Below are 12,819 nucleotides of genomic sequence, written 5' to 3' on the forward strand. Positions count from 1 at the left end.
CTAATAGGACATAGTGTGTCATCAAAAAGTTGGTTTACAGTGAGCTGGTTTTGTTTCTGCAAATCACAATTAAAAAAACATTTTCTCAGGTTTCATTTGTAGGGAATATGCATAGATTCATAGAATTGTCTAGGTTGGAAGGGACCTTTAAGATCATCTAGTCCAACCATCAACCTAACTCTGATAAAAAAACCCCATCCCTAAATCATGTCACTAAAGCACTATGGCAAGCTGTCTTTTAAATACCTCCAGGGGTGGTGCCTCAACCACTTCCCTGGGCAGCCCATTCCAATGCTTAATAACCCTTTCAGTGTAAAAATTTTTCCTAGTATCCAACCTGACCCTCCCCTGGCACAACTTGAGGCCATTTCTCCTTGTCCTATTGCCTGTGACTTGGGAGAAGAGACTGACCTCCGCCTTTATGTGTCAATCAGATTCCTATTGCGTCTCTGGGAGAATTTCTTTCTGGATTTGGTTATAACATCAGAGTTAGGATATGTGTGCTTTTCTATCAGTCAGTAAAGAAAAACGTTAATTGTCTTCAGATGGGATTTCTTATAGACCTTTCCGTAAACCGTCATGCCTTAAGTAAAAGACCTACAAAAGCGAGTCGTTAAACTTCTTGGCAGGGTAAATTAGCCTGTAGCATTGCTGGCGCCCAAAGTAGCTTGTTTCCAAACAGCCCCTATGTGGCTGCAATCCAGGAGCAGTGCCAGGACAGCTAGGGGTATGAATGCCAAGTGCTTGCTGCTGAAAATTAAAAATGTGCTAATGAATGCTCTAATGTATAACAGGAGGAAGGGTACAATTAGGTCTTTCCTTTCCTTGAGTAAAGATTGTTTCATGTCTGCCAGGACAGTGCTGCAAGCAGCTTGTCTTTGCAAACTAGATTAGTGGGATCAGGAGAAAGCAATGCAAGAATCTGGGAGAAAGAGGACCCTCCCTGTTTGAGTGTTTTGATGGCTTCTCTAAACAGGTTTTTCATTTTTAAATCATCACTGCAGCTTCTCTGGGAGTTTTGCATATAGGATCATACATACTAGATGAACTGGCAAAATATTAATCTTTACATCCAAGCCCCAGTCAGCTATATCTGGCTCACCTCTGCACGTGCACCTGTCAAACAGAGCTGGGAAAAGTTTAAATTGTAAAAGCCCTGTGAGAAAATTATTCACTGCAACTGCTACAGTCAGATTTTCTGTGAAATCTGAAATGCTCTTGAAGATTATGTCTCCCAATTATGGTGATTTTGGTATGTGATGGGCATCTGAGTTAGTCATATACTAGCCCTTAGCATTGACATTAGCAAAAATTGAATTTCATTAAAATAAAATAATCAGTATATACTCTGACAATGTCCAGTGATAGAACATTAGCAAAAATTGAATTTAATTAAAAAAAAAAACCACAGTATATACTCTGACAATGTCCAGTGATAGGTATTCTATTACAGGATTAAGAAACTACTTTTAATTAGTGTCCTAATGATCTTTTCAGCAGTTACAGTAAGATGTGTGTCATCTGAATGTGCTTGGACAGCTCTTGGGGTGTTTTTGTCATTTATTATTTGTAACATAGCAGAGGAGTTCATGGGCACCTGGAGTCCAAGGCAAGCAGATGTTCTCGGTTCATACGGAGCTCAGCCCTGGCTATGAGGTCTCTGGGATCAGGTCCTTTCTGTTTGACAAGTTTTGTTGCAGACATCTTGCAGCAAATTAAATTCATATGGCCAAAAATGTTTCTCTTAACTACCTACAGCTGATCTGATTGTAGATTATCTTAATTTTATCAGGTTTTGTTATTGCATATTGATATACAGACTCTTAAATGCCAAAATTGATTAGACTCTACTGCTGCTCCCATTAAAATTTCCTGTTGTTCTCATTTCTTGATGATTTTTATGGCAATGTCACAAATGCATATTTAGTTTTAGGGATTTATCCACTTTATCCTTCCAGTTGAAAGAATTGAGTGGAAAATTATTTGGGAATTTAAATTAAACATTGATAAAAGCAGAGTAATGTATGTACTGACTTAGGGCCCCGACCAACTAGAATGGGAAAAATTATTAGGAAAAAAGTTGAGAAGCAGATGAAACCCATAATTATGCAACGGTATAAATCCATGGCTGCTGCACTCTGAGTAGCACATGCAGTTATGATAATTTCATTCCAAAAAAGGGCATTCAAAAAGTACCAGGAAGGGCCATGAGAATGTTTAGAGGCTTCTGTGCAAGGAAAGGCTCAACAGACAAGAACTTCCCAGCTTGGAATAGTGAGTGCAATGCAGTAAAGCAAAATACAAGTTGTAAGTACCATGATAAGAGATGTGGCAGCTCGAATGCTTTTCAGCTGGTAAAGATCATAAAAAAAAGAGTGTACTAGGTGCATATATGGGTATGTATAAAACAGTGGAGGTTTAAACAACATCTTAGCAAACCAGAACACTATAGCTTATTGAAAATCAAGATAATAATAATAAGATTAGAATATTTAGTTATCTTGGAAAAGAGAGAAAAAAACCAACCCACTATGATGTGAAGCTCTGAGTAGCACATGCAGTTATGATAATTTCATTCCAAAAAAGGGCATTCAAAAAGTACCAGGAAGGGCCACAAGAATGTCTAGAGGTTTCTGTGCAAGGAAAGGCTCAACTGACAAGAACTTCTCAGCTTGGAATGGTGAGTGCAATGCAGTAAAGCAAAATACAAGTTGTAAGTACCATGATAAGAGATGTGGCAGCTCGAATGCTTTTCAGCTGGTAAAGATCATAAAAAAAAAAGTGTACTAGGTGCATATATGGGTATGTATAAAACAGTGGAGGTTTAAACAACATCTTAGCAAACCAGAACACTATAGCTTATTGAATATCAAGATAATAATAATAAGATTAGAATATTTAGTTATCTTGGAAAAGAGAGAAAAAAACCAACCCACTATGATGTGAAGAACCTTGTAACTTCATCTCAAAAGCTGCTTTTTTGCATTTAGGATAAGTCCACCATGTGCCCCTCTCTGTGACTCTTGGGTTATAGAGAGAAATACCCTACCAACTGCACAGCTGTAGCCCACACTGTTCTGGTGTGCTGTGGGGCTGGGCCTGGGGCTTGCACATGCCCTTTTCTTAGCAGAAGAGAAAATAAAAGCTTAGCACAAGAGAAAAATAAACTTCAGGAAGATTTTACTAATGGTTATTTAGTTATTTAGTTGCAGCAGGGGTGAACCCTGCTGTCTCGGGGGCTTGCACATGCCCTTTTCTTAGAAAATAAAAGCGTAGCACAAGAGAAAAGTAAACTTCAGGAAGAGTTTACTAATGGCTATTTAGTTGCAGCAGGGGTGAACCCTGCTGTGGGGCTTGCACATGCCCTTTTCTTAGCAGAAGAGAAAATAAAAGCTTAGCACAAGAGAAAAATAAACTTCAGGAAGATTTTACTAATGGTTATTTAGTTATTTAGTTGCAGCAGGGGTGAACCCTGCTGTCTCCAAGCTAGGAGTCCCCCCTGGAAACAAATATTTGCAACTTCTTGTAACACAAGAAATAAAAGGAGTTAGTTTGAAATTATCTGGGAGCCACATTAAAACAAAAAGCAGGACGTGGGTTGTTTTGCAGCCTGGTTGATCAAGCTGCACCAGTCATCGGCACAGGAACTTGTGGAGGTCAGAACCACGGGACCAAAAACGCAGCCCTTGTAAGTTGGTGGACACAGTCACGGGTGGGTAAGAAGGGCACAGCTCTGTTTTAGGAAATCCCAAAGTTGTTGAAGGATGAAAGTTGCAGCAGGGTGCTCTGGGAGATGAACTGACAGGTCAGTGGTTTTGTGGTCTCACCTTCTGTGTTGACAGACCTTTGAAGCCTATAAAAGCCCCATGCGGCTGGGCTGCTCCCAGAGCCACTCTGCAGATATGTGATCCAGAAAAACATAATCCACGTGTGTTGATTTTTGCAGTTTTATTCTTTAGTGTTTTTACCACTGTATGAGCAGCAGTAATTTCTCAGTGTTTTTTAGGCGAGTTGGGTACAAACTATTGTTTGTATTTAATTACAGTCTAAGTTGGAAACCTTTCTGTGCCATTAAATAAATAGGAATTTTGTGTGCTTATTGTTCATTTCATTAACAGGAGGCAAACAGATGCTTAAAATGAAGAATCTGCTTGGAGATGAGTGTCTGAACACTGAGTTACAAATGCAACATAATTATTTATGTAACTAAATAATTATATGACAGTAAGATGAGGAGAGAGGGAAAGAAGGAGTCAAGCAACTTTTTGGATAGAACTGTCATTATTTGGCAGTAGCATATTTGGATGCCTTCAAGCATTTACTTTATAAGTTGTTTACAACTTAAAATCATTACATTAGATGTAGGTGTTGTAAACTTAACCGTGTAGAGCTAGAAGGGTTTTCAGAATTGTTAGTCTAGTTTCTTGTTGTGAGATTTTATCCTTCTAGCCTTGGGCTTTGGCTTGGATTACAGAATTTTTTTTTTTTTTTTAAAGCAAAATCTTTTGGTTAAACATCCTTTAACAGCTCACAATTGGGAAGCACTCCTCTGAGACTTGGTTATCTGTATCTGTATTATCCCCTACAAGCTGCATGCATTTTCTAAATCTCTTATCTGCTTTTTTCACTCAGCTTCTCAAAAGACTAAAGTTTTTTTGGCTTATTTTAAAGAAAATTAGTTGGCTGCCAAGTATTGCTGGTTTGCTAACATCTTTTTGTGTGTCTAAATCAGTTTGTATTAATTTGGTATAGATATTAGCCCCTTTTAGTCAGTTAACTCCTCTTAAAGACAGTTTCTGCTGTTCACTTTTGGATGTCTCACGTGTCACTACTTTTGCCATTTTCTCCTGGCAATTACTGTAGATTTTTCTCTGTCTTTTTAAATGCATGCATTTTAAAGATAGATATATTACCCTATTTTTAATAATCTGAGGATGAATCTTTCATATCTTTCTAGCATTTCCACACCCACCTAACCCCATATGTTTTATTGCTTTGCTTGCTTCCTAGATGGTATCTCAGCTTGAAACTCAAATAACTAAATTGACTGAAGCTTTGGAAAATCAGACAAGATTGTACCAAGAAGCTCTGGAGAGGAGCAAGAAAGCTGAAAAATCTTCTGAGACTTTCCAGGATCAACTGAAACACTTGGAAGAGGAATTACTGTCTGCAGATCTGATGCAAGATGGTTTGAAGCTCGAGAAGCAAAAAGTAGTTGCATGCGTTGTTTTCTTTTGTATAAAAGTCACTAAAGCCAGAGATACAGCTAATTGTATTACACTGATCAGTTGGAGTATCACTCCAGGTGCTGCAAGTAATGCGAATTAGCAAAATCAGGCATCGTGTAGGGAGTAGTAACATCTTTTCTTTGACCAACAATTTTAGTTGGAAAAACTAGCTAAGCTTTTGAGTTCACAGTCTGTTTACTGTGAAAAAAAAGCCCAGATTAAAAGTTGTCTGTAAATACATCAGAAGTCCTTCAAGGGTCCTCTGATCTCAAAGCTTTCTCTGATCTCTGTCTTTCTCTAGTATGTCATCTGTTCTGCAGTCTCTCAAGATCTTACAGTGCTTGATTCTTTTACATCCTCAGTCCATCAAGGCTTCCAGGACTTTTTTATTAATTCTATGAATGAACACACTGTTAGCCTATAACACAGCTGCATACTAAGAGTTTGGAAAATGACATAGTGATACCTGGAAAGCTAAACCAGCCATCCAATACAGCTAAGAAAGAAGTTGTACTGTGTTACCAGGCCAAGATCAATGCTTAGAAAGCTGAATTTGCAAAGAATCAACAATTTGGTGCTGTCTGTTTTGCATTAGTCTATGATAAAATAACTTTTGTGAATGAAGCGTCTGCCATCACATTGAGAACAAACCAGAAAATGGAGCTGTTCTTTCCCCTCTGCTTCCTCTGTGAAAAACAGATAGGCCTAGTTTATTCATTCCTCTCTAGATTTTTTGTTTTGATTTTTCCCTGTTAATGAACAACTTCAGCGTTTTCTGTTGCTGCTGTTTTTTAACTTTTTGAACCAGAAGCATCACGGAACAAAAAGAGTTTATTACTGTCTTGGGTTCAAGTTTGTTGTTTAAATAATATTTGATATTTGTAAGTGTTCACATCAGTAAACCAGATGGAAATACAATTACAATAATCTTTAAAGCAATTTGCAAACCAATAACTTACCTCTAAAACTTGCTGTTCCAAAGATAGACAAAAGATTGATCATGTTATTCCTGTGTATCCTCAGACTACATTGTTGGATCTCACCCTTGGCATCGCTGGTACCAGTTTTACCTGTTTTAGAGCTCACAGGAGTGAGCAATCACAGCACTTGCAATTAGTTGGGATGTAGCTGTCCTTTCTAACTTCTCCTGGTGCCTGGTTGTATAAAGCAGCAGAGCCACAGACAGGAGCTGGAGTCAGCAGCAGACACAAACACCTAGTGCTCTTCTTACTGCAGAGGAGCAAAAACCAATCTGGTCTTGCTAAGAAGATAAGTGCAGTAGGTCCAGGGAGTTATGAACAAAACAAATGTTGACTAAAAAAGGGCAAATGGAGAATTTGCAATTGTGTCAGGGACGTGTACTATAAACATACCCTTTTTGAGTATGTTATTTCTTGTGGATAGTTGGTTGCTGATGTCAGGGGGCTTGCTTTTAAATTGTACTTCAGAACTTTTAACGATGTTTTATTATTATTTTACCCACTTTTCCACATCTTTTCTTAGTATCTGAAATTTCTGGAGCAGCTTAATGAGAAGATGAAGCTGGATAGCATAGCAGCAGAGGTTGGATTTGATATGAATGTGGATGCGATTCTAGCCCGGGTAGAGCAGCTGGTGAAACTGGAAGGCGATGCAGTGATTGAAAACAAGACTCTGGCATACAGCCTAAGAAGGAAGGTAGGCAAAAAGGACATGCCATTACTGCTTGCTTCACAGATAAACATTTTTATGGCTATGTTTCTATAGTGGCTTGCTGGAGGCAGCAGGTTGGAGCTTCATATGTGTACAAGGAATTTCAAAGACATCCATTACATAAAAGGAATTGGTAAGGTTTGCAAACTGTGCAAACAGACTGTGTATTAAAACAGCTAAACCCAGCAGTTGGTAAAATACGTGATACTGCTTTTCACAACTTCTTAAATAAATGTCTAAAGTTATGCATGTTTATATGTGTAGATACATCTACTTTTTGATAAATATTTAAAGTATACTTCTGTAAACAACTACTGTTGATATTTAAATCTAAAAGGATCTGCTGGGAAGGGGGGCATCTTTCACAAATTTCTCTAGGAACTAATAGGACCTCGTTTGCACTTCACCAAGAATTTCAAGATTTCCAACAAGAGCTGTGGTCCTTTAGGAGCAAATTGTTCAAATTTGGTCGGACACCCTCCATCATCCTGTTACAACAGAGTGAAATCTTCTGGTTTCAGTCTTATCAGAATCGTTAAGAGCTTAGAATTAGGTCTGTTTAAGGTTTAAAATGACACTGTATTTTTTTCTGGAAGTAACTGCCTCTCTAGCAGGGAGTACAGTATGTATGTTAGCATTCCTCAGATGGTCCGTAGTAAAGCCTGGCAGCTCAGCTCAAGTAAATGGAAAACAGGTAGCTCCCTGAGCACCAAAATTACAAAATTAAGCTGCTGGACCTTGCATTGGAGCAGTGGATGAAAGCTTTTAAGTTGGTTCTCCTTCTTGCACACTAGCCTTAATTAACTATTTAAAGATGGAAATATCTTAAGCTACCACCGCTGAAACCACTGCCTCCTTAATGAATCTCTCCTACCTCTTGCATTTGAGTAGTGTCTTATATTTCAGGCAATCTCAGATGTTTTGAATGATGCACAAGTGTTTATGTTCAAAGAGGGTGCAGTCTATCTGTAAATTGATTCTATCTAAAAGGTAGTGCACAAAACTTTACAGAGTTTTCAAGAGAGAAAGAGGAGTTCAGGTTCAATGCGCAACACAGGGATTAGATTTGCAAAACAATCTGTCTAGTACTATTGTCTTTCACATATATTTTTTCAAATGTCCTCGTGTTTGGCAAACTAGTTGAAGACTCAGAAAGAGAAACTGGAAAGCAAAGAGCTGCACACGAAGCTCCTGCGGCAGAAAATAACCCAGCTGGAAGAGGAGAAGCAAGTCAGGTCCACCTTAGCTGCGGAGAGGGACGAGGCCAATCTCGCTGTCAGAAAGTTACATAAGATGATGGAGAGGCTACAGAAGCAGCTTGATCTGGCAAGGGAAACAAACACTGATCTCAAAGCCAAGCTGTCTGAAACCAATGAACTTAAGGTGAGTCAAAAGGTTACATTTGTGCTTCTACCCATTTTTCTGTTCCAGTTGGATACAGCTGGAGTTCATTTACAATAAATGCGTTCATGGGCAACTGCTCAAACCCACCTAGATGGTGAAAGCAAATATACTATTACAATGTTTTGGGTATTTTGCAATTTGTCTTGATATATTAAGTAGGATCTATAAAGTACAATGTAAATTTGCGGGCTAGTGTAAGAAAAATATGACATATGCATCCCTTTCTTTCCTGCTGATATGGCTGTAATCTTGTATTTTCCTATACGTTGCTCACAGAAGATCTATTCTGATAGGTATGGGGGAAAAAAAGGCTTGTTTTTCCACATGAACTAGGCAAGATGCTAAATTTTCATTGTTTCTGTGTTTTATTACATTGCAGCAGTAGTAAATTACCTGCTTTAACTCAGGTGAAAACAAATGGTTTGCAGTCATTGATAGCTTGCCACTGCTGGAACAAAAGGAAGGTTGATTTTATGTGAGTTTGTGTCTTGTGGTTGATGGAGAGAAATAGATAAGTAGGTGCATATTCCAACTGAAGGATTTTTACCAGCAAAATATGTGGTAACTCTTTTTCGTCCTATTTTACAGGGACTAGCAGAGAGTGAACTCTCACAGTGGGTTTTTGTCTGTTTGGTTACCTCTTTTCACAAAACCTGTAGAGAATTAACTGTCTTTGAAACAAAAATATTTTTGTTAATTGAGCTGATAAGTTAATCACTTTTCAGTTCACGTGCACATCTGATTTCATCAAGAACCCATAAGAAACCTCGTTAAAGTGATTACTCATGATTATCTTTATTGTTTGTTTGTGTGTAACAAAGTGTGACAAATTTATCATTACTTTATGTTATTGCAGATCAAAACATTGGAGCAGAGCAGAACAATAGAAGAACTCAATAAGTCTCAAGGGAAATTGGAAAGAATGAAAGAAAAGGCTGAGAAACAACTTACCTCTGTCAAATCAGAACTTCTTTTAAAGGAGCGTAAAGCTGCTGAAGACAAAGAAAAAACCAAAAATATGTTAGAAGCAGTTACCAGTGAGACGAAGGTGCTTAAAACAACCCTTGCAGAACTGGAAAAAAGAGAGAGACAGGTAGGTGTGTAAGTATTTGACAAGTGCTAGCCGTTGCTTAGAACATAAGAACGTGGTATATGTGGACCAGCTCTCCAGCTGTGCTGAAAACTTCTGTGAACATTATTAAACAAGGAAATTTCAGCTCAAGCTTGTGAGCCAGAGTGGCAGTTGTGATTCTGAGAGGCAAAACTCATCTTCAAGTTATATATGCAACAGAATGAATAATAAATACAGGTATTGTTTTATTTGTTCACTGCAAAATATTATACTATCTTCTGGAGAAGTATAAAAACGCTTTATAATCCTTGTATCTTTTTAAGGTGTGCTTTTTCCATATATCTTAGGTATAAAACTTACTTGCATGTTACCGTGTATAGCTCATAAATTCCAAGAATGTTGGAGAAGATCATAAAATTAAAAACGAACCAAACCAGACTTAGCATTGTATATAATTATTTTGGACCAATTTGTGAAATACAACTTTGGTAAACTTTAGGTAAGAAAAATTTTTGTGGTAATTCATCTTATGGAAGGTGTAAGGAGTTTGTGGGTAGCACATTAATAAAAGCTGTTTGCAAAGCCAGCTGTTTGCCTGGTAGTTGTGCAGTGCTGATTAGCAGTAATGACATTTTAAGAATATGAGAATTGTCAGTAATATTTATAGCACTCTCTCTTGTATCTTAACAGTTTACTTAGCTAAAATCTGTCCTTAATATAAAGCCACAGTTGCTAAATAAGATAATTTGTTCTGAACTCTCTCGCTCACTAACATGAGTGTTTTTTTCCTGGTTTCTCCTGAACCATTACCCAAGGAGAATTCCTTCCTTATCCTCAACCCTGTGTAGTTCTTCACCTGCTTTGGACTCACTCGTTCTTCTTTCTCAGGGAAGCTAAAAAAGACCAGGCTTCTCTCATTCTTTGTAAAATGTAGCAAATGCAGATGTTAAATACTTCTCTGACCACAAGTACATATATTTAATCTACATGTAAGCACAGCCATGTAATCTGTGTGTTTGTGTGTGTTAAGAAAACCACTAGAAACCGAAATTGCTCTTACCTGATGGAATTGTTGATGTGGCCAGGTTGACCACTTGTACATGGATTTGCATGTTGGTTTTCAGGTGTGCTCTGCTTTCCATGGATATCACTACCTGCAACGTTAAATAACTTCATAATATTGCGTGGCTTTTCCATGCTGTCAAAATTAAAATTATGCAGAATTTAACTACTGCCAACTGGTTAAGACGTTGATTTGTCTATTGATCATAAAGAAAGGCAGAACATACCCAAGTGCAGTCAGAAATTAAGATCATATTGAAATAATTTAAAATTAACTCATAGTGGGATTTAACCCAGTGATTCTTGTTGTTCTTCATTCTTTAGACTAGTAATTCCTTCTAAGTTTAAGAGGAAAAAATAAGCTTTGGCATTTCCATGTTTTTTCTTTTTTTTTCTTAATTTTTTTTTTTTTTTAAAAGAGAATGCACAGAATCAAAGCATCAAATTGTTAGAAGTGAAGTTCCATAAAGAGGGTGTAATGAGACTACCAATCTGCTTTAGGATTAACAGTCAGCTCTGGTGACCGTAGCGAATAAAACGAAGCGTGCATATTCTTGGGCAGACATATAAAACCGATAAAAATAGTGGTGTTCAAAGCATTATTAACTCATATTACAGAGTAAAAACCAGAGAGGTGAAACTATAAGTGAAGAGTCATAAAAGTAGAGATTACTAAAATGGAGGTATAGAGGGGAATTAGTTGGATATATTGACATTTTACAAGAATAGTGGAAGTTTATCCATACTGGATTTCCTCTGCCTGTGGGGTCAACAGAAAAGCTTTCTGACTTCATATATAATTATTGCATATTTCTGAATATAAATAAATATCAGCATAGCTTCCCTTTTAATAAGACTAGATAAAGAGTATACCTACAGACTGATGACAAAAAGATGTCCACAGGGACTGAGAACATCAGTATGCAACCACTGCAGTCAACCACAGATTAAGATCTGAATATATTTTATTTTTATAGAAATTTAAACTCAAGGCCTTAGAGTAAGAACATAAATGTCATTGTTTTGGTTGAGGTTTTGATGGTTTTGTTATAAGGATTTTTTCCAGTCTCAGTTTCTGTTCAAACCCTCCGTTTTTTTTTCTTTCTATTGCAATAAAACCCCTTCTACTTTCCTGTAGCTGCAGGGTAAAACCAAAATGTAGTGTCTAATTACTACTTCTGCTTCCCCCTCCTAATATCTTGGATTAAGGCTCTAAATTGCATTCATTTCCCCTCTTTTACTTCAGATAATTTTACTTACTGGGTGGAAGGTGGAAAGAAAATTCATCATGAGTGCTTATTGCTGTAGCAAACCTTTGGTTTTGAGTCTTTACTGATTGTCTTTTATTATTTCTCTCCTTTACTTCAAATTGTGACTATCTTAGAAATATTAACTGCTATTGAAGAAAGCCTTAAATAGAAAGTTACTTGGCACTTCTATCAGCTTATAGCATTTCAGCAGAACTGTTGTGTTCTAAATATCTCTGTTGCATTGTTTTTAAAGCTGAAATGCATTTCTCGTCTATTTTTTTTCCTAGGTCTTAGATGTTTTAGTGCAAGATTTAAAAAAGTTATTCATGACATGTTTATGGCCCTGTATTCGCTTAAGATTATGAGCACACATCATGCTCTGCGTGCGACTTGTTGTAGTGTTCTAAAGATTGTCCAGTGTGTATTGTCTGTTGCTTCTGTTGGGAGTTTTTAAAATTCAGATTGATGTCCTCTGGTGGGAAGCTTTTACATCCAAGAGTGATGGTTCTCTTTGTCAGTTTATGTGGAGAATTTATCTTTGTAGTCAACCCTTTTCTGCATTTTCGCAGAACTACAGCTTTGTCTTCACTGTACTTTGTATGCCAAGATGTAATAGTCAGAAAAGTTGGTTTTTTGTCTCAGTGTTATTACATTAAAGTTGAAAAAAATCCTCAATTTAAAATTCACATAAATGAGTAGTTTTAAGGATGTCTTTAAGGGCTCTGTGTGCTTTCCAGTTTAGGCTATTTGCTAATGAAAGTTACTGAATTCTTAACGTATTTATTGTCCATTCAGTATAGCTGTGACATGCTTTTTCCATCAGAAATAAAGAGTGAGGTGGTTGTGTATACATTTTTTGTTTGTATCTATTCCCTCTGGCAAAATTCTGCCAGATCAATAATCTGCATCTGTGCATCAAATTTAATTTGACTGCATTTGGTACATGGTTGTAGTGCAATTTGGTTTACTCACAGTTGCTGAAATTAAGTTGAATTTTTTGCAATAGCGAAGATATGAGAGCAAGAAATTTGGTGCAAAGCATGGACCTTGAGATCAACATTTCATCCAAGACATTGCACTGCCTTGGTAAGCAGTAGCTGGGGCCAAATTC

The 12,819-nt window shown here is 37.2% G+C and overlaps 1 protein-coding gene across 2 annotated transcripts in view; it reads left to right on the forward strand.

The window, feature by feature from the left end:
* CCDC170 (coiled-coil domain containing 170) overlaps nt 1-12,819 on the forward strand; it is a 37,041-nt gene that overhangs the window by 21,481 nt on the left and 2,741 nt on the right. Inside the window, exons 6-10 of one of the 2 annotated variants that reach the window (XM_014950460.1) lie at nt 5,011-5,211; nt 6,732-6,905; nt 8,061-8,303; nt 9,181-9,417; nt 9,744-9,895. In XM_014950460.1, the coding sequence (XP_014805946.1) occupies nt 5,011-5,211; nt 6,732-6,905; nt 8,061-8,303; nt 9,181-9,417; nt 9,744-9,749 (861 nt within the window). In that variant the 3' untranslated portion in view covers nt 9,750-9,895. Of the gene's footprint in view, nt 1-5,010; nt 5,212-6,731; nt 6,906-8,060; nt 8,304-9,180; nt 9,418-9,743; nt 9,896-12,819 lie in introns of those variants that run through there. The other variant, XM_014950459.1, reaches the window with a different exon arrangement.

Source organism: Calidris pugnax, unplaced genomic scaffold (genome assembly GCF_001431845.1).
Source record: "Calidris pugnax isolate Ruff unplaced genomic scaffold, ASM143184v1 scaffold24, whole genome shotgun sequence".
Taxonomy (NCBI): Eukaryota; Metazoa; Chordata; class Aves; order Charadriiformes; family Scolopacidae; genus Calidris; species Calidris pugnax.